The 19,441-nt window shown below is 34.2% G+C and overlaps 1 protein-coding gene across 2 annotated transcripts in view; it reads left to right on the top strand.

Annotated features, from left to right (window-relative positions):
• Positions 1-19,441, top strand: part of polr3a (polymerase (RNA) III (DNA directed) polypeptide A) — a 107,033-nt gene that overhangs the window by 39,341 nt on the left and 48,251 nt on the right. Inside the window, exons 15-22 of one of the 2 annotated variants that reach the window (XM_039772875.1) lie at positions 1,689-1,853; positions 5,126-5,298; positions 5,503-5,614; positions 5,737-5,855; positions 9,209-9,346; positions 9,450-9,620; positions 10,445-10,558; positions 15,688-15,723. In XM_039772875.1, the coding sequence (XP_039628809.1) occupies positions 1,689-1,853; positions 5,126-5,298; positions 5,503-5,614; positions 5,737-5,855; positions 9,209-9,346; positions 9,450-9,620; positions 10,445-10,558; positions 15,688-15,723 (1,028 nt within the window). The remainder of the gene's footprint in view (positions 1-1,688; positions 1,854-5,125; positions 5,299-5,502; positions 5,615-5,736; positions 5,856-9,208; positions 9,347-9,449; positions 9,621-10,444; positions 10,559-15,687; positions 15,724-19,441) is intronic. The other variant, XM_039772883.1, reaches the window with a different exon arrangement.

Below are 19,441 nucleotides of genomic sequence, written 5' to 3'. Positions count from 1 at the left end.
GGTTTTTGCAAATTTATTAAAAATAAAAAAACTGAGAAATCACATGTACATAAGTATTCACAGCCTTTGCTCAATATTTTGTCGATGCACCTTTGGCAGCAATTACAGCCTCAAGTATTTTTGAATATGATGCCACAAGCTTGGCACACCTATCCTTGGCCAGTTTTGCCCTTTCCTCTTTGCAGTGCCTCTCAAGCTCCATCAGGTTCGATGGGAATCGTCGATGCACAGCAATTTTAAGATCTCTCCAGAGATGTTCAATCTGATTCAAGTCGGCTCTGGCTGGGCCATTCAAGGACATTCACAGAATTGTCCTGAAGCCACTCCTTTGATATCTTGGCTGTGTGCTTAGGGTCGTTGTCCTGCTGAAAGATGAACCGTCGCCCCTTTCTGAGGTCAAGAGCTCTGGAGCAGGTTTTTATCCAGGATGTCTCTGTACATTGCTGCAGTCATCTTTCCCTTTATCCTGACTAGTCTCCCAGTTCCTGCCGCTGAAAAACATCCCCACAGCATGATGCTGCCACCACTTAGCTTCACTGTAGGGATGGTATTGGCCTGGTGATGAGCGATGCCTGGTTTCCTCCAAACATGACGCCTGGCATTCACACAAAAGAGTTCAATCTTTGTCTCATCAGACCAGAGAATTTTGTTTCTCATGGTCTGAGAGTCCTTCAGGTGCCTTTTGGCAAACTCCAGGCGGGCTGCCATGTGCCTTTTACAAAAGAGTGGCTTCCGTCTGCCACTCTACCATTCAGGCCTGATTGGTAGATTGCTGCAGAGATGGTTGTCCTTCTAGAAGGTTGTCCTCTCTCCAAAGAGGACCTCTGGAGCTCTGACAGAGTGCCCATCGGGTTCTTGGTCACCTCCCTGACTAAGGCCCTTCTCCCCCGATTGCTCAGTTTAGATGGCCGGCCAGAACTAGGAAGAGTCCTGGTGGTTTCGAACTTCTTCCACTTACGGATGATGGAGGCCACTGTGCTCATTGGGACCTTTAAAGCAGCAGAATTTTTTCTGTAACCTTCCCCAGATTTGTGCCTTGAGACAATCCTGTCTCGGAGGTCTACAGACAGTTCCTTTGACTTCATGCTTGGTTTGTGCTCAGACGTGAACTGTCAACTGTGGGACCATATATAGACAGGTGTGTGCCTTTCCAAATCATGTCCAATCAACTGAATTTACCACAGGTGGACTCCAATTAAGCTGCAGAAACATCTCAAGGATGATCAGGGGGAAACGGGATGCACCTGATCTCAATTTTGAGCTTCATGGCAAAGGCTGTGAATACTTGTGTACATGTACGTTCTCAATTTATTTATTTTTAATAAATTTGCAAAAATCTCAAATATACTTTTTTCACGTTGTCATTATGGGGTGTTGTTTGTAGAATTCTGAGGAAAAAAATGAATTTAATCCATTTTGGAATAAGGCTGTAACATAACAAAATGTGGATAAAGTGATGCACTGTATGTAAATGTATACTTTTTAAAGAAGCAATGATGATTGGATTTATCATAGGGTAGCATGTCTTATTTACACGAGGAGGAAAATATTTCAAGTATTTTTTTCCTTTATTCTCATAAATATTTTTAATACATTTGTACATAATTTTATTTTTTTCCTCCCCCATAGGTTAAAAGACCCTTGAAGTGACCTTGTGTTAAGATTTTTTCTTCTTTTTTTTTTATTAGTTGTTGTAATACAGAACAGTGAGTTGATGTGTGGCAGCATGGACAAAGGAACTCTGGGTTCTGGATCCAAGAATAACATCTTCTACATTCTTCTGAGAGATTGGGGACAAATGGAAGCTGCAGATGCAATGTCCCGCTTAGCCAGACTTGCACCAGTTTTTCTTTGTATGTAGTAACATTTTTATGTTGTTTTAATTTTTACATTAAAAAATGGCAAGCTGTGTTTTTTCTCCTTGCATTAAAAATTGTTACTTTTGAGAATGCCATTTCAGGGAAATGTTCGACCACTTTGGCTAGTATTAATGTCAGTAATTAATTATTCAATTCACTACACAATGAGCCTGAAATAGTTCATTTGCTATGTTTTGTAAAACTGTGATAAATGTGTGCCTATAAAATATGTATTTTTCTGTCTTGTATCTTTTTTTATGGAAATCACTAACCTTTCTGTCCAGGTAGAATGTTGTATGTTGTTTGTTCTTCACTAGTAGTAAATCCTTTGAAATTATTTGCTGTATTTTTAAAATGTAGTACAATAGCGATCAGCTATCACCAGTAAAGAGGGATTTTTGTTTCATTTGGGAGTTTCAGATTGTAGGTGAATCAGAATGTTTAACTATTCCACCACATGTGTCTGTTACAGTAACGCCTAAGAAGAAGCATATGCTGTATTAGAGCATAGGCACTGGAAGTGCTTGTCTCCTTTGATTTTGTAATGTTCACTTTGACTTCAGACATCTTTAAAGGATACATTTGTTATTTTTTTCAAGTTTAAATTATTTTTTCAAAAATCATTGTATTTATTAGTACACATAAAATTGTGTTCTAAAGTGTTTTTTTTTTTTTTTTGGTATAAATTTTAAAAATACCCTTTATGTTCTTTTACCTTACAATGGTACTAAAGGGTACCAGAGTCAATAAGTGAATGAAAAAGCCTTAAAACATAATGCACACTTTGAAGCAGAAAATATAAGAAAAGGAAACTAGAAATAATTGTTGTATTACTGATTTTTGGAACTGTTTTCCTTGAGGCAAGAATACATGTCCTTTTTGCTTGTCTGTGGATAGAGTTATGACAATTCCAACAAGTTCCTATATTAAGGTATCTCTGCTTATAACCCTTATAAGCAATTATATTTTTTAGCAGTTATGTTCTGTTAAACATAGACAGATATAATCATAGACAGATGTATGGTTACACCATATGATTATTTTTTCCTAAACAGCACTTGCTTTTTGCCCTTTATTTTACATAGCCTACAGAGTGAGATAAATACCAAGTGATTATGTAAAGAAAAGAGAACACAGGAATTTCATTATACTGAAGTGAACTGATTATAGTGCTTTGTATTTTTAATAAAAGCCTTAGATTTTTGAAACAGCCAAGCCACCTGTACATTGCCTTTTCTGTGTTGTGTGTTTATTGCATGCATGGTAAAAGCAATGGAAAAGGTGGAGTGTATGAAAGAGCAAACTAAAACACCACACACTAACTATCGACTTTTTTAATGCGCAATGAGTTATTGTTGCCGAGTATATGGTAATAAAAGAACTTGGGACAATGTGTTTTAATGAGTAATCGCCCTGACACTTATGCCAGTAATTCTCTAAATACATAGGAGAACATGTAAAACTCATACAGACCATGTACTCCGTGAGCATTATGTGGCTTAGTGTGGCACATAGACATAGCACTTTAGAGAGCACCTGAAACGTATCTTCCGGCTGCTAGAGTTCATTGGCTCTTATGTGTAGCTGCTGATGAGGAACCGAGGAAAAGAGTGGCATATGGTTTGCTTGTGACCCCAAGTGAGTGGAGTGAGGTTTAGCCAAGTAGCATGCATGAGCAGGCAAAAGGATGAAACAGGTGGGAGCACATGTTGCTGCATGGTGGAAGCAGCTGCTGAAGAAACAAGACAGTCCTTTTGAGGGCCAGCTCACCAGTAGTCAGTGTACAGTGGCTAACTCTGTTCCTCTGTCTCTTGTACCCCCAGGTGAGATCTCCCGTACTGAGGCACATGCATGCATTATCAGTTCAGTAACAGTAGTGATTACTTTTGTGAAATAATAAGATAAGCTTCCATATAATGAAAAAATCTAAAAGAATTTAAGTGTTACTTTTTAAGTTAATGCTGTCTCTGTTCTGCAGATAACTAGGTATTTCACATCTGAGTATCAGTCCTCAGTGTCAATAATGCTGCTTAACAATGTTTTTCTGAGGTGAATCTATGCCCTTGGGACTGAAATGTAACAGTGAAGCATTATGAGCAACTGGGTGAATGTCATAGCAATGTTTGTGTTTTCCCTTATTTTTTAAAGTGACACGAATACACTGTTTTGCAATTTATGTATGTAATCTCAGGATATGGATCAACACTCAGTAACGTTTTTGTCTTGGAAAAATTAACATGTTCAGTGAGTTGTAATGCTTTTCTCAATAATAGGACTCTGGTTCCCATCACCTCCATTAAAAAGGCAAATGCGAGCTATTTTTAAAAAATATCTGACAATTGCATTCTTAAGTATAGCATATATATATGTATATATATATATATATATATATAGAAATTGTGAATATTAAACATATCCATTTAATCCCAGCTCTATCAAAATGAGGGGACATTAACATATGAAACATGGTAGAAAATAAAATGTATATAGATTTAGACAGCATTTGCTAGATTATTTGTCTGAGAGGACTGATTGAAATCTTCCTTAGGCATTGTTTATGTCCATTATTTGTTAGTCCATTTTTTCCTACTTCCTTCCCCAGACATTTTACTAACAAGTAATGTGTTCTATATTGTGATGCTGACCACTTAAAAATGCTAGTTCAGTTGCTGATAGCAGTTTTTAATTGTGAGCCTTGGGGTCTAGAATATTTTTATTTTTGCCCTAAATTAATTGCAGATATTAACAAAATACAGTTATTGAGCACACTGCAAGAGTCACCTGCCTGCTGACCCATAATATGCCACCCTAAGTGCTCAAAGAACATATACACATTTTTGAATATATCTTCAGCAGAACCTTTTTGGCGTTCTAACTTGAATTTAAATACCACCTTTGCATGAAGGGAAAAACTGGTTCATGATATTCAGTGTAATATATAATGATAGTTCTGGTAGTTATTTTAACAATTTACCACTTGCTCCAATTTGTGCATGGTGCAGTGACCTTAGCCTAGGTAAAACACATACTTTGTTATATGGGGATCTCATTCCTTTGATTCTTTTTGCGTCATTAAACAGAAGGATAATGTTTATTATGACCGTTATTGATGGTTAATCAACTCTAGTCAGCTTGTCTCTTGTCTACAAGAAGGTTAAACACTTTAGAAGCAAAATGCATTTTGAGCCAGCTTGGGTTTGCTATTGCAGTACTTTTTGGAAGGCAGTTTTTATTTTTTAACTCATGATTTTCTTTAATTTGTTAAGCAAATCGAGGATTTTCTATTGGCATTGGAGATGTTACACCAGGGCAAGGTTTGCTGAAGGCTAAACAAGATCTTTTGCATGCTGGATATAAGAAGTGTGATGAATACATTGAGGCTCTTAACACAGGCAAATTGCAGCAACAGCCTGGTTGTACAGCTGAAGAAACTTTAGAGGCAAGTGTGTCAATTTACTTAAGTTTAAATCTAAATTGCAGATATAGCTAAGTTTATGGCCGTTTCTATAAACAAACAAAAATTTGATACATGAATCCTTATTCTTTAAGCTGAAGCTATTTTTGTTGTTTACTGTATATATGTGTCATGTCTTCATTCTCATTTTAAAAGCTACTAATTTTTTATTATTTTTTGTGCCCAAAGGCACTTATCCTAAAGGAGCTGTCTGTTATCAGAGACCATGCTGGAAGTGCCTGCCTGAGGGAGCTGGACAAAAGCAATAGCCCTTTAATTATGGCGTTATGTGGCTCAAAAGGCAAGATAATTTGTAACTTTGCTGCAAGCCTTTAATACTGTTATTGAATTTAATATCATTGGATAATGTGGGTCCTAATACTTTTTTCTCTTTATTTTTATTTTTTTATTTTATTAATAAAGGGTCTTTTATAAACATATCACAAATGATTGCCTGTGTCGGACAACAGGCAATCAGTGGCTCTCGTGTTCCTGATGGGTTTGAGAACAGATCCTTGCCACATTTTGAGAAACATTCAAAGGTAAATTAAAACATGAATAAAATGCAATATTCTGTCATCATAAAAATATATATTTACTGTGGGAAACATAAGTCAATTAATGTATTTATACTAATATACAAATGCCACAGAAAATAAACACAGACTCTTCAGTGCATTCTTTATATTCTCATAGTATAATACTAGATTCCTAAATGCTTTTATTTAGTACCCTAGTACTGTCTTGCTCAGAGTTCGTTTTGTAAAAGCACCTAAGCCCATATTCCTACATTATTCCTCACCATCATAATGTAATTACTTTCTGTCAACACCCTGACCCCCAATTTTAAATAATACACACTTTGAGGTATTAAAATTAAGCCTTATAATTTAATCAGTGGCAGTGTTAGCTGCTAAAATGCTAATATCCATCTTTGCTAGGTTTTGGTGCTGTTTCCTATTTATTTTTTCAAGGTTTACACTTTAATTAGCGGCTTTGAAACTGCTTATTCACTAACAAACGGCGCCTTTTTAGAGCAGCAACTTGTACGGTAAATTTGTGACAGCATACTCAGCTCAGAATTATTAAATTATAAAAGCTTGAAGTCCCTGAAGTTGTGGTATATTATTAGAATTCTTAGAGAGGGTGTAGTTAATCTGATGTCATTTAAAACAGTGCCATTATGAAAAATGCTGTACATCCTTTCCCTGACACACTAACACTGAGGACTTTCAGGTAACAAATTATTCAACAGAAGTGTGTCAAGAAACGCTGTGAGGGCTCCTTAATATCAACAGCAATATGTTGGCATAAAGCCTCATTGTGACAGCCTTTTCTTTTAAATTTCTGGTTTTATTGTCATTCTGGTGTGTGTTCAGATCAAAGTGTGTGTGTATTTAATTATTTATTTATTTACTTTTTTTTTAAAAATCTACTTATTCACTAGTTTCTGTAAAAAGCCAAGTTTCCCCTTGAGGACAAATAAAGATCTATCTATCCTATCTATCTAACAAATAGTTACAATATTAAGATCAAAACTACTGTAAAGGTATATTTGTATATCTTTTCTTTTATCTGCAATTAATCCAAATAATAAAATAATTCTAAGAAGTTAGTATAGTTAATAAAACTAAATCCTACTTGAAATTTTGCTTGTAAAATAAAGTATTCATGATTTTTTTTCCCTGGTGCATGCAATTTGTAATTTTTTTTCTTTTAATCATTTTCCTCATTTCATTTACTTTGTCTGTTCTTAAAAATTGATACTATAATTTGTTGAGAGGCACAGTGGGTAATGCTACCATTTCGTGGTTGATGTAGGCTACTTATGGACACTGCATGTTATTTTCATGTCTCTTTAGGTTTTGGTTTGGCTAATTCTTCTTGCATCCCCAAAACATGTTGGCTAAGTTAATAGGGGATTCCAAATTTACCCAGTGTATAAGTGTGAAATAGCCCTGCAATTCACCAGTGCTCTGCCAATACATTTTCTCGTGACCAGTGCTGTGCATCAAGCAAGTTTTAGATTGTTACATTATCTTAGCCCCCATTTCAAATGTGCTTGGAAGTTTCTATTGCTTTTATTATTTTTCCTTGTTGCTTCTCCGTAATACTGTTTCACAATATAGTAGGCAGTTTTACCATATATAATCCTAATTCTGGCAGGAATTGTGTGTAAAAAAAAAAAAAAAAAAATTAAATTGTTTTCTGAGAAATGGTTTTGGTTTAGTCCATTCTGTCTTGCCCAAGTTTATTTGATATTAGTTAATGTTAATTGGTAGTGAACTAGATCATTGTAATATCTTTTAAGAACAGTTAAAAACTAAAATCTGCCCTTCAAAGGACATTATTACTGAATGTATACAGTAGAATAAAAATGGTTATGAGAAGCGTAGTATTTAAATAACTATTACAAGAAAACAGTTTCAGTAAAAAAGTGTAAACAGTAGCATTATTGTCTGTTGATATCAAAGTATGAAAATAACTGTTGGGGAAAACTGTTGGCATGAGAAGTGAATGAATGAGTTCAAAAGGTCAATTCTTTCTGATATTGCTAGAAGCTACCTCACTCATTGGCTAATTGGATGCAGTTCACAGTCTTCCAATCTAAGCATATTTTAGCTCATAAAAGGTATACCACATTTAAACCTTCCTCATTAAGACATTTGTGTAAGACATTAATTATAAGCAAAGTTATTTAAAATGCATATTCCTACTGTATTGCCTGAGTAATTCCAAATGATGGATTTCTAAAGACATATACTTTTTTGTCCTTTATTATTACACTGATAATTCTCTGTATTCTTTTGACAGTGGCATTTTTACTGGTTAACTAGTTTTTGCTGGCTAATCAGTAAAAACTGCATAATTTGAGAACAACAATTGTGGATTTTCTTTAGAAAGAAATATGAATTTAAATGATTGAGCTTGCTCATTTGAAAAGATACCACCAGCACAAATTTTGTTCAACATATGCGTGTTGGTTCCTTTTCTTGCATAGTACATTTGACAGATTTGAATTGATCTAAACATTTTAATTTCAGTTAGTAGGTAATTGGATTAGAGAATCTGAGAGTGAATAAAGGAGTATGTTTGTTAAAGTATGTAAGATGTGTAAGCATGCACTTAGGATGGGGCATTGTTCTGTGAGAATTTTTCCCCAGGTCAAATCTTTTTGATGACCCCCTGTTAATTTTCTTTAGTGAGATAAGGTAGTAGTGCACTTTAAATGCTGTATAAATGCAAAACCAATCCTGTTTTGGATTAATCTTGTGGCACAGTGGTCCCCTTTTGTCGTACTTGGAAAGCAGTCTAGTTGAAGGTCTAGGAACACTATTAAAGTTGGACATTATTGTATAAATTTAGAGTTGCTGATCAGAGTCACTAGTTAATATAACATAAGATATATTCTGATCTTATAAATTACATTTGGTAAAGGCACTCAATATAAAACCAATTGTAGTGGAGTGACACTATTTACAGGGTGATTTCTGATATGTGCCTGCTTATCACCCTAAATTGGGTTAAGGAGGTTTGATAATGTTCTTTTATGTAAAAAAATAGATTAATCATGTTCTGCACTTTGAAACTGTATCTGAGATTATCTGCAGCTTTTTCCTGTATATTTTGTTAATACAAATTTTAAAGGAAGAAAAAAGATTCAATTCATTTGACCAATTCATGCATAGCAATGTTTACAGCTAAATTTTTAAAGTACATTTTTATTCTATATTTGTAATCTTTGGCCAAGTTTACTATTCTCTTGAATTATTTTAAGAGGTAAAGAGTAAATTTTGACAATTAAAAAATTACACAAGTAAATATTTTTAACTTTCTAAAATAACTGAAAAGGTCATGTTGCTTTTCTATTTTAATAATATATTTTTATTAATAGCTTCCAGCAGCAAAGGGCTTTGTTGCAAATAGTTTCTATTCTGGCTTGACTCCTACTGAATTTTTCTTCCATACTATGGCTGGCCGTGAAGGTCTGGTGGATACAGCTGTAAAAACAGCAGAAACGGGATACATGCAGGTATATTATGAGCTAACTAAATGTTTTACATGAAATATTGTCTTGAAAGACTGTCATTTTAGTCATAAGTTAATAATTTTTTTTCTTTCCTGTATGTGTGTAGAGACGTCTTGTGAAGTCACTTGAAGACCTCTGCTCTCAGTATGACCTTACTGTGAGAAGTGCAACAGGGGATATAATTCAGTTTATTTATGGAGGAGATGGGTTAGATCCAGCAGCTATGGAGGGAAAAGATGAACCTTTAGAATTTAAGAGAGTGCTGGATAATATAAGAGTAAGTTTCTGCAAAATGTATAAAATACAATCATTTCAAGGCATGAATAATTTTGTCTTTTTAATTGTTCCTCTTTATATCTGTTTCCCAGACCACATTTCATGCTGATTATGTTTTTTTAGTTGCATGAAACATCTTGTAAAAAAGTACACTTCTTGGTCTATCTTCATATGCCTCTAAAATAACATATTGCATTTTGAACCAAGCATGTGGTGTTATGCAATTTATGAATCATAAATAGTAGGGAGACTCTTGCCATATGTCATGCACTCATTGCACAACTTTGAGTTTTGTACTTCTACAGCGCCATGTTTTTGCATCAGATTTTGAATGTTGTCATCTCAAAAATCAAAGAATTCAAGACTTGGTTTGAAATGTCAGATTCTGACATGGCTTAATCAGTACATTTTTGTATAGTTGTAAAATACCAAATGTAACCATTGAAAAAAGGTTTCCTTCTCCCTTTATTCAGACTGCTAATATTAGATTACCTTAAAGTTTTACTTTTTGTTTTGAAGTTTTCCACAAATGCAGTATTATGTATAAAATCAGTGTGTTGATGTTGGTTTCCGGAAAATATAACTGTGAGTGCATGTCTGAAACACTTTTACGTACTCGTATGTTGATATTGTGTATGTATTTGTGATCCACTGTGTTCTGGCTGTATCTCTTAAGACTTTGATGTGTTATGCAGCCTGATGAACAAGATAAAACTAGTTTACATTAGTGCATTTAACATCTTGATAACTGTGTTAAAGGCTAATGATTTAAAGCTTAAGAACTGATTTTACTTAAAATTACTTAATTTTCCTCCTTTTGGATAGGCTGTATATAGCTGCAGTGATGAGCCAGCCCTCAGTAAGAATGAACTAGTTTTAACTGCTGAGTCTATAATGAACAGAAGTGAGTTTTTGTGTTGCCGGGACACATACTTGCAGGTAAGTCTGCACTGTTTAAGTTTTGCTCTTCTCTCTGATCAATTTTCTTATAGTAAGAAGTAGTAGTTCACATAGTGGCTCCTCAGACCATATATTTATTTAAATTTATCAAATCCTAACATGACCACTTTTTGGACATTGTCTCTTAATTTCATGGTGCTTATTCCATTTCTAAATAGGTAACGACATATTTTAGGGTGTATGTTTTACATTAAAGTGTAAATATTTGTACTAAATTACTGAACCTTTTATGTTTAAGTTATTTTTTTTTACAGGGGGCATTTTAGTAATCTAGATAGCACTGGAATCTAATTGTCCAATTACAGTTTCAAGTGTCAGACGATGAAAGGTGTGCTTAAAGATTTTTTTTTTTTTTTAACCTTCAAAGGAGTGGTCATATTTGAGACTGCAAAGAATGTTTGTATTTTTCCGTTAGCTAATGGCTTTATTTTTAAATAAGTTTGTAATTCTGGTTTTGTTTAGGATTATTTAACTGGCCATGTTAGATATGATGTAGTGAAGGCTATGGTTTGACCATGACAGGGCTGACAGTTATTTCTGAAAGAAGATACTGGGTCCTAGTAAAATTAGTGTTTCATTGTAGTCATAACAGATTATATAATCACATTAGTGAGCAGATGACTATATGGAGTTTAAAACAAAAACAATAAGAATATGTGCAAAAGTAATTTTTTGTTATGTCTGTGTGTATTTCAGTGCGTCAGCTCTGCTTTACCAAGGGCTCAGACATAATAAAAGAAAATAGAAGTATATGCCAGAAATTATAGGACTGATATGTGCTCCTTTTTATTTCTCCTTTGTAGTTTAATCGAAATTGATAAGATGCTCTTTTGAAGTCTTATGTTAATAATGCATCATTTCAGATTGTGTATGTGGTTGGTTTCTCTTGTGAACAGACTGATGTACATTTATTACAATTTGATAAAAACATAAATGAGTTTTTACTATTATTATTTACTTAAGTAAACAAACTTAATAAGCCAAATCTTTGCCATAAATTCTAGCATAGGCAGTTGTGTGAAGTAGAAATTCTTGTTTCTCAGGTTTGAATACCTTTCCTTTTCAGCAGTAGTTCATATTTTGTAGGCTGATGGAGAAATTTCTCTCTCTCTCTCTCTCTCTCTCTCTCTCTATCTATATATATATATATATATATATATATATATATATATATATATATATATATATCTATATATATATATATATATATATATATATATATATATATATATATATATATATATATATATATATATATATATATATATATATATATATATATATATATATATATATATATATATATATATATCTATATATATATATATATATATATATATATATATATATATATATATATATATATATATATATATATATATATATATATATATATATATATATATATCTATATCTATCTATATATCTATATATATATCTATCTATATATATATATCTATCTATCGATCGATCGATCGATCGATATATTTTTTTTTTTTGTAACGTGCGAGTCCCTGTTCTGCACACCAAAGCACAAGGCTGTGTCTCAGTAATTTAGCAAAACCAGCTTTATTCAGGTTTAACACCTGCAGGTGGTTCGCACCCTACACAACTGTGTTTGATTTTATTCAGGAAAAGATCCCAGTCACCCCACAGAAGAAATACTTTCCAAGCCTAAGATTATAAAGCTTATGAAACTGTTTGTGGACAAAGGTAGAACCATAACAACAGTTGCATGGAGCTTCCACCTTCAGCTAAAGTCACATCAGTATACAAGGTCTTTGTGAGCATGCCTGTGTCGATTAAACTCTGCAGATTACTTGTGACTTTACGCTGTAGGAAGATACATGAGTAAATCAAGATAAATAACATTCGATCTGGCGTTTATATACAGTTAGGTCCATAAATATTTGGACAGAGACAACTTTTTTCTAATTTTGGTTCTGTACATTACCATAATAATGTTAAATAAATGCTTTAGTTCCCTCAAATTTTAATGCAATCGTTTTGTTCACCCCACTGAATTAAAGCTGAAAGTCTGCACTTCAACTGCATCTGAGTTGTTTTATTTAAAATTCATTGTGGTAATGTACACAACCAAAATTAGAAAAAAGTCTGTCTAAATATTTATGGACCTAACTGTAAGTAACATAAATGTTTTTATATAGAAACCATCACAAAACATAATCATAAACTGGACTTTGCACAATACCCTGGCGAGCTCTGTAAAACGTTCTGTTTCTTTGAAGGACAGGTGTGGGGCAGACTGACTGGTGGGTTGACGCCCGACCTATTGCTACATCTAAATGGTGCCATCTTTCACCTTTACGCCTGGTGCAGCTGCGTCGTTCTTATATGTGAGTGGATATTTCTTGCAGGGAGGGCTTCTGTTCTCTTTCTCCGATGTAGAACCCTCATCCTCATCTGAGTTCACCTCTGTTATAGCATGTCTTTATTTGAAAACAGCAGTGTCGGATCAGGGGGAGCGTGAACGCTACTGAGAGAATAAAAAAAAAAAAAAAAAACAGCTAAACCTTGCCGTGTTACAAACCCAAATTGGGATGGCAGGCTTCTTGTATTGATTGACACATTTACAAAACAAAAGAAGCTGATGGAGAGGTGCAAATGGATTTAAGGTTGGCCGGATTACAGATTTTTTCGTAGGCTTTGATAATTCTAGTGTTAAAGACGATTGAGTTTGTCAAGCAAATTGGCTTTCTCAAATGAACATTAGAAAGGTTCCAATTCATTATCTACTATTAAAGAAACAAAATTATAACACACAGCAATGTAAGCGAAACATTTGCTCTTAGTAAACCTCAATATGAGTCTGCAGTTCAAGGCACATTTTAAGCTCCTTTCAACTCTTTATTTTTGAACATCCTAGACCATAAGGTGCATGCTAATTCAGCGTGAGCAGGAACACTCAATAAAACTGAATAAAAAAAATCAAGTGACTGTGAGATACGAAGAAGGCAGATTCACCAGTGTTTGTGTGTCAGCTTTTATCCCTCCAGATCAGAGAATGTCCAGTTCCATTGCTTCAAAACACCACTCACATCTACAGTTATTCCCAGTTTCAAATAAAAACTTACAGCATCAGATCCCTAGGGCGGTAGTATGTATTGTGATCGTGGTTGAGAGAATAAATGTGGAAAAAAAAGGTAACTTTTACAAGTCCTATAAATGTACACTGTCTGCTACAGACACAAACTAAATGTATGTGTGTACTGTATAATATTAAGAATAAGAGCAGCTCAGTACTGAAAACAGCAAGTATAGGAAGCAGTCCGGATCGAACCAGGGGCTCATGATTACAAGTCAGCAAATCTTACCGCTACGCCATGGAAGCTGTTGTCTTATCTTTGAACCTTTTGTGAAATTGTTTATTTGATCTTTGGACTTCAGGCTTCAAACATTATATAGTTTGTGCCAACATTTTGTCATTTACTACTAAAATATGAAAAATGTTTCTGTTTTAACAATGTGTTTAGACAGATTATTGTAGAAACGGAACACAGATGAAATGCATGTGTTCCAAATAACAATCTATTATTTCCACTCTAAAACTCCAGCACTTCACTCCCAGATAATCAAGACATGAGCTGGGAGAAGTTTGTGCATATTCTGCAGCGGTAGGGGCGATGGAATAGTTAGGCTACTTGCTGCTTGTATTTATCGGCACATTTACAGTGCAAAAGACACTGGTGGAGAGGTGCGAACGGATTTAAGGTGGGCCGTATCTATGAGTTTTTTCGTAGACTCTGGTAATTCTAGTGTCAATGCAGAATTAGGTTTTTAACTGTATTAGTAAGCCCAGAGTTAGTTGAACAAGAAAATCAACAGAAATCCATTTTCCTCTTATGGAAAAATGTATAACCATCTATCCATCCATCCATTATCCAACCCGCTATATCCTAACTACAGGGTCACGGAGGTCTGCTGGAGCCAATCCCAGCCAACACAGGGCTCAAGGCAGGAAACAAACCCCAGTCAGGGCGACAGCCCACCGCAATGTGCACACACACACCCCCACACACCAAGAACACTATAGGGACAATTTAGAATCACCAATGCACCTAACCTGCATGTCTTTGGACTGTGTGAGGAAATCCACACAGACATAGGGAGAACATGCAAACTCCATGCAGGGAGGACCCAGGAAGTGAACCCAGGTCTCCTAACTGCACGGCAGCAGCGCTACCACTGCGCCACCGTGCCGCCCTGTATACCTATCTACCACATATTAATTATGAGATTGCAGTATGTATCAGGTGTTTCAAATCAGGTTTAGATGTTCAGCAGATCATCAAAAAGTAGATTAAAGATGACTACAAAAAAGAGAAATTGGAACTGCATTAAGGGTCACCAAGTCTGTGTTTGATGCAAGCTAAAAACTGTCTTTGATTGAAAGATCTTCATAAAAAATATAAAGTGTGCTGGTATCAGCATTACTTTTGTTGCTTTAGGGCCTGGGTCCTTTCCTGTCTATAAGTGACAGATTTTTCCTTGTGCTTTTCAATTAATTGAGTAAAATGTTTTTTAATCTGTCAAAAAGATGAAGCTAAACTGAAAATGTACCTTACAGCCAGCCGGACAATGATCCAAAACTCTTGAGTACATTCATAATTTAATGGTTGAGAAACAAACTTTAATCCACTTGAAATGCTATTTAGAGAGGTAAAATAAAACCTTCATGCACTGTGTTTTTCATGTAACAAATTATTATTTATATAAAAGTGTCTATTTTTAATTCTTGATTTTTATAATATAAATGCAAGCAGTCATTTATATTTGAAGCAAAAGGTAAAAAGGCTGTTACCTTTGCAATAAACATCAAAGCATAGTGATTTTAGACTGTTTGAAGCCATGTTCTGTAAAATCCTTTCTGTACCACATAACTGTGCTAAAAATGTGTCTTATATGCAGGTAAAAATAATTTAAATAATAAAATAGGCACCAAATGTTAAATTTACATGGAATTAAAGATATAAATTTAATCTTAAGGTAAATTATACCTTCCATATTTTTAATTTAGTTTAAATAAGTTAATTTAGTTTTTTGTCAGTCACTTTCAACATTTTTGTGTTTCTTGGCTTGTTTCAAAGGCATTCACTGATACAGGTTATGAAAAATATTTTAAGGTATGGTAACTTGAGCATGGGTTTGAAAAGTGTGAATTTTCAGCTGTAGTATTGCTATAATGTTTCTTTTCTTTTTTTTTTTTACTGCACTGATATTATATTAAGTAAATTTAGATGTTTTTTTCACCCTTGCATTGGGATGGATGGAAAAATGTGTATGTGTGTGAGATATATATATATATATATATATATATATATATATATATCTAAATATATATATATAAATATATATATATATATATATATATATATATAAATATATATATAAATATATATATATATATATATAAATATATATATATATATAAATATATATATATATATATATATATATATATATATATATATATACTGTATATAAATATATATATCAATTTATCCACATTTTATGTATACAGCTTTATTCCAAAATGGATTAAATTAATTTTTTCCTCATAATTATACATACATATACCCCATAATGACAACGTGAAAATTCACAGTTTACTTGAGGTTTTATGCAAATTTATTAAAATGGATTAAAACTGAGAAATCACATATGCATAAGTATTCACAGCCTTTGCTCAATACTTTTGTCGATGAGCCTTTGGCAGCAATTACAGCCTCAAGTCTTTTGAATATAATGCCACAAGCTTAAAACACCTATCCTTGGCCAGTTTCTCAATACTTCGATGAGCCTTTAGCAGCACCTCTCAAGCTCCATCAGGTTGGATGGGAAGCATCGGTGCACAGCCATTTTAAGATCTCAAGCTCCATCAGGTTGGAGATGTTCAATTGGATTCAAGTCTGGGCTCTGGCTGGGCCACTAATGGACATTCACAGAGTTGTCCTGAAGCCACTCCTTTGATATCTTGGCTGTGTGCTTAGGGTTGTTGTCCTGCTGCAAGATGAACCGTCACCCCAGTCTGAGGTCAAGAGTGCTCTGGAGCAGGTTTTCATCCAGGATGTCTCTGTACATTACTGCAGTCATCTTTCCCTTTATCCTGACTGGTCTCCCAGTTCCTGCCGCTGAAAAACATCCCCACAGCATGATGCTGCTACCACCATGCTTCACTGTAGGGATGGTATTGGCCTGGTGATGAGCGGTGCCTGGTTTCCTCCAAATGTGACGCCTGGCATTCACACCAAAGAGTTCAGTCTTTGTCTCATCAGACCAGAGAATTTTGTTTCTCATGGTCTGAGAGTCCTTCAGGTGCCTTTTGGCAAACTCCAGGCGGGCTGCCATGTGCCTTTTACAAAAGAGTGGCTTCCGTCTGACTACTCTACCATACAGGCCTGATTGGTGGATTGCTGCAGAGATGGTTGTCCTTCTGGATGGTTCTCCTCTCTCCACAGAGGACCTCTGGAGCTCTGACAGAGTGACCATCAGGTTCTTGGTCACCTCCCTGACTAAGGCCCTTCTCCCCCGATCGCTCAGTTTAGATGGCCGGCCAGCTCTAGGAAGAGTCTTGGTGGTTTCAAACTTCTTCTACTTACAGATGATGGAGGCCACTGTGCTCATTGGGACCTTCAAAGCAGCAGAAATTCTTCTGTAACCTTCCCCAGATTTGTGCCTCAAGACAATCCTGTCTCGGAGGTCCGCAGATAATTCCTTTGACTTCATGCTTGGTTTGTGCTCTGACATGAACTGTCAACTGTGGGACCTTATATAGACAAGTGTGTGCCTTTCCAAATCATGTCCAATCAACTGAATTTACCACAGGTGGACTCCAGTTAAGATGTAGAAACATCTCAAGGATGATCAGGGGAAACAGGATGCACCAGAGCTCAATTTTGAGCTTCATGGCAAAGGCTGTGAATACTTATGTACATGTGCTTTCTCAATTTTTTTATTTTTAATAAATTTGCAAAAATCTCAAACTTTCTCACGTTGTCATTTTGGGGTGTTGTGTGTAGAATTCTGAGGGAAAAAATAAATTTAACATAAATTGTAACATAACAAAATGTGGAAAAAGTGATGCGCTGTGAATTCTTTCCGGGTGTACTGTATATATAGTATAGTATAGTTTTATATGCAATACATTCTATATTTCTGGATCTTTAAAGAGTGTTACAGAAGAATGGCTTCTATAATGCAAATAACAATTTGGCTAAAGTAAACACTCTTAGTCCTGGGATGTTGTTGTACATGTAGGTTTGTTTGAATAAGCCCTCTTTAAATATATCTTTTTTTTTTAATCTAATAATGTTGGAAATACCTTTAAAAAAAATTCTAAGTGCAGGTGCAGCTTTTAAATCACACAATTATATATGGTCTTTTTAGTATGATGTTGGTCAGTATCTGATCTACTCCTGTAGTAGAGAATAACATTGCATAATAACACAACTGTGCATGCCAGTGAACATCAGAAATAGGAATCTTTTTTCTTACAAAAAAAAGTTACACTTTCCTGTAAATTCAAATTTAGTTAGATATTTGATAAGTAAAGGTTATTCTAAACACATTTATTAAGACTGATTAATTGACTTGTTAAAACAAAAACTACAAATACTTTAACACCCCAGGACATAATCTTGGTTTAATATTGTTTTGCTTATGTATCATGTTGTTTCTGTGATCCTGTTTGCTTTGCTTGACTAATTTCCTGGGTTATTGGGCATTAATAATTGAAAGGGTTTATTTGCATTTCTGTATCTTATAATTTCTGTAAGTACAGTACTTGCAAAATTGTTTTCACATTGGTATTGTAATAGTTAACGGCTTTTTTTTTAAGTGTAAATCTATTTTAAAAAGAAACATTTTTGTTGAGATAAGCAATATTTGTGTTAGTATGTACCAAAAACTGTTGGCATAGCCCTCAATTTTGTAATTGTCACTTACTGATGGAGCTCTGACAACGTTAGTAGCGTAATCTTGGAATATGAACTTGGTTTCTTGTGTCAGGTGATATAAAACACCTTTCATCTATTATAGTTTATGACACAAACAGGGCTCATTTTAATTTTTCATTTGTGAGTTTTAATTGTAAAATGGAGTTATTTATCTAATTTTGTATAATTTGTAACTACAAAGAAAATTTAAAATTGATTGATTTTTAGGACTAATAGTGCTATTAAAAGTATTAAGTTATTTACGTTAAGTACATTTTTTACGCTTAAGACAGTAGAGCAAAGATATAAAATTGATATGTTTAACATAAAGGCAAATTCCTAGTTTTTTAAAAGTGGTCTAATGCTGTGCTGATGTACTATAGGAATTTTTCGACTACTATTTATGAAGTAATTGCAACAAGAATTTGCATTATCATAGTTTTATTGAATTCCAATCCATTCTTCAATGTCTCGCCATTGTATATTTTAGTCCAGTAGAGAAGATTTCATTATTCACACATACTTTTTACTTTGTGTTATATTTTATAAGTTATATTTAGTACTTTATTATTATTTATCATTAAGAGTATTCTTTTAACTGATATTTAGATAGATAGATAGATAGATAGATAGATACTTTATTAATCCCAAGGGGAAATTCACATAATCCAGCAGCAGTATACTGATACAAAGAAACAATATTAAATTAATAGTAATAAAATGAAAAGAATTAAAATAAAATTAATGTTCGTGATTTACTCCGGTGGAATTGAAGAGTCGCATAGTGTGGGGGAGGAACGATCTCTTTAGTCTGTCAGTGGAACAGGACAGTGACAAAAGTCTGTCACTGAAGCTACTCCTCTGTCTGGAGATGACACTGTTAAGTGGATGCAGTGGATTCTTCATG

The sequence above is a fragment of the Polypterus senegalus genome, chromosome 1 (genome assembly GCF_016835505.1).
Source record: "Polypterus senegalus isolate Bchr_013 chromosome 1, ASM1683550v1, whole genome shotgun sequence".
Taxonomy (NCBI): domain Eukaryota; kingdom Metazoa; phylum Chordata; class Cladistia; order Polypteriformes; family Polypteridae; genus Polypterus; species Polypterus senegalus.
This window is presented reverse-complemented; position numbering and strand designations above follow the sequence as displayed.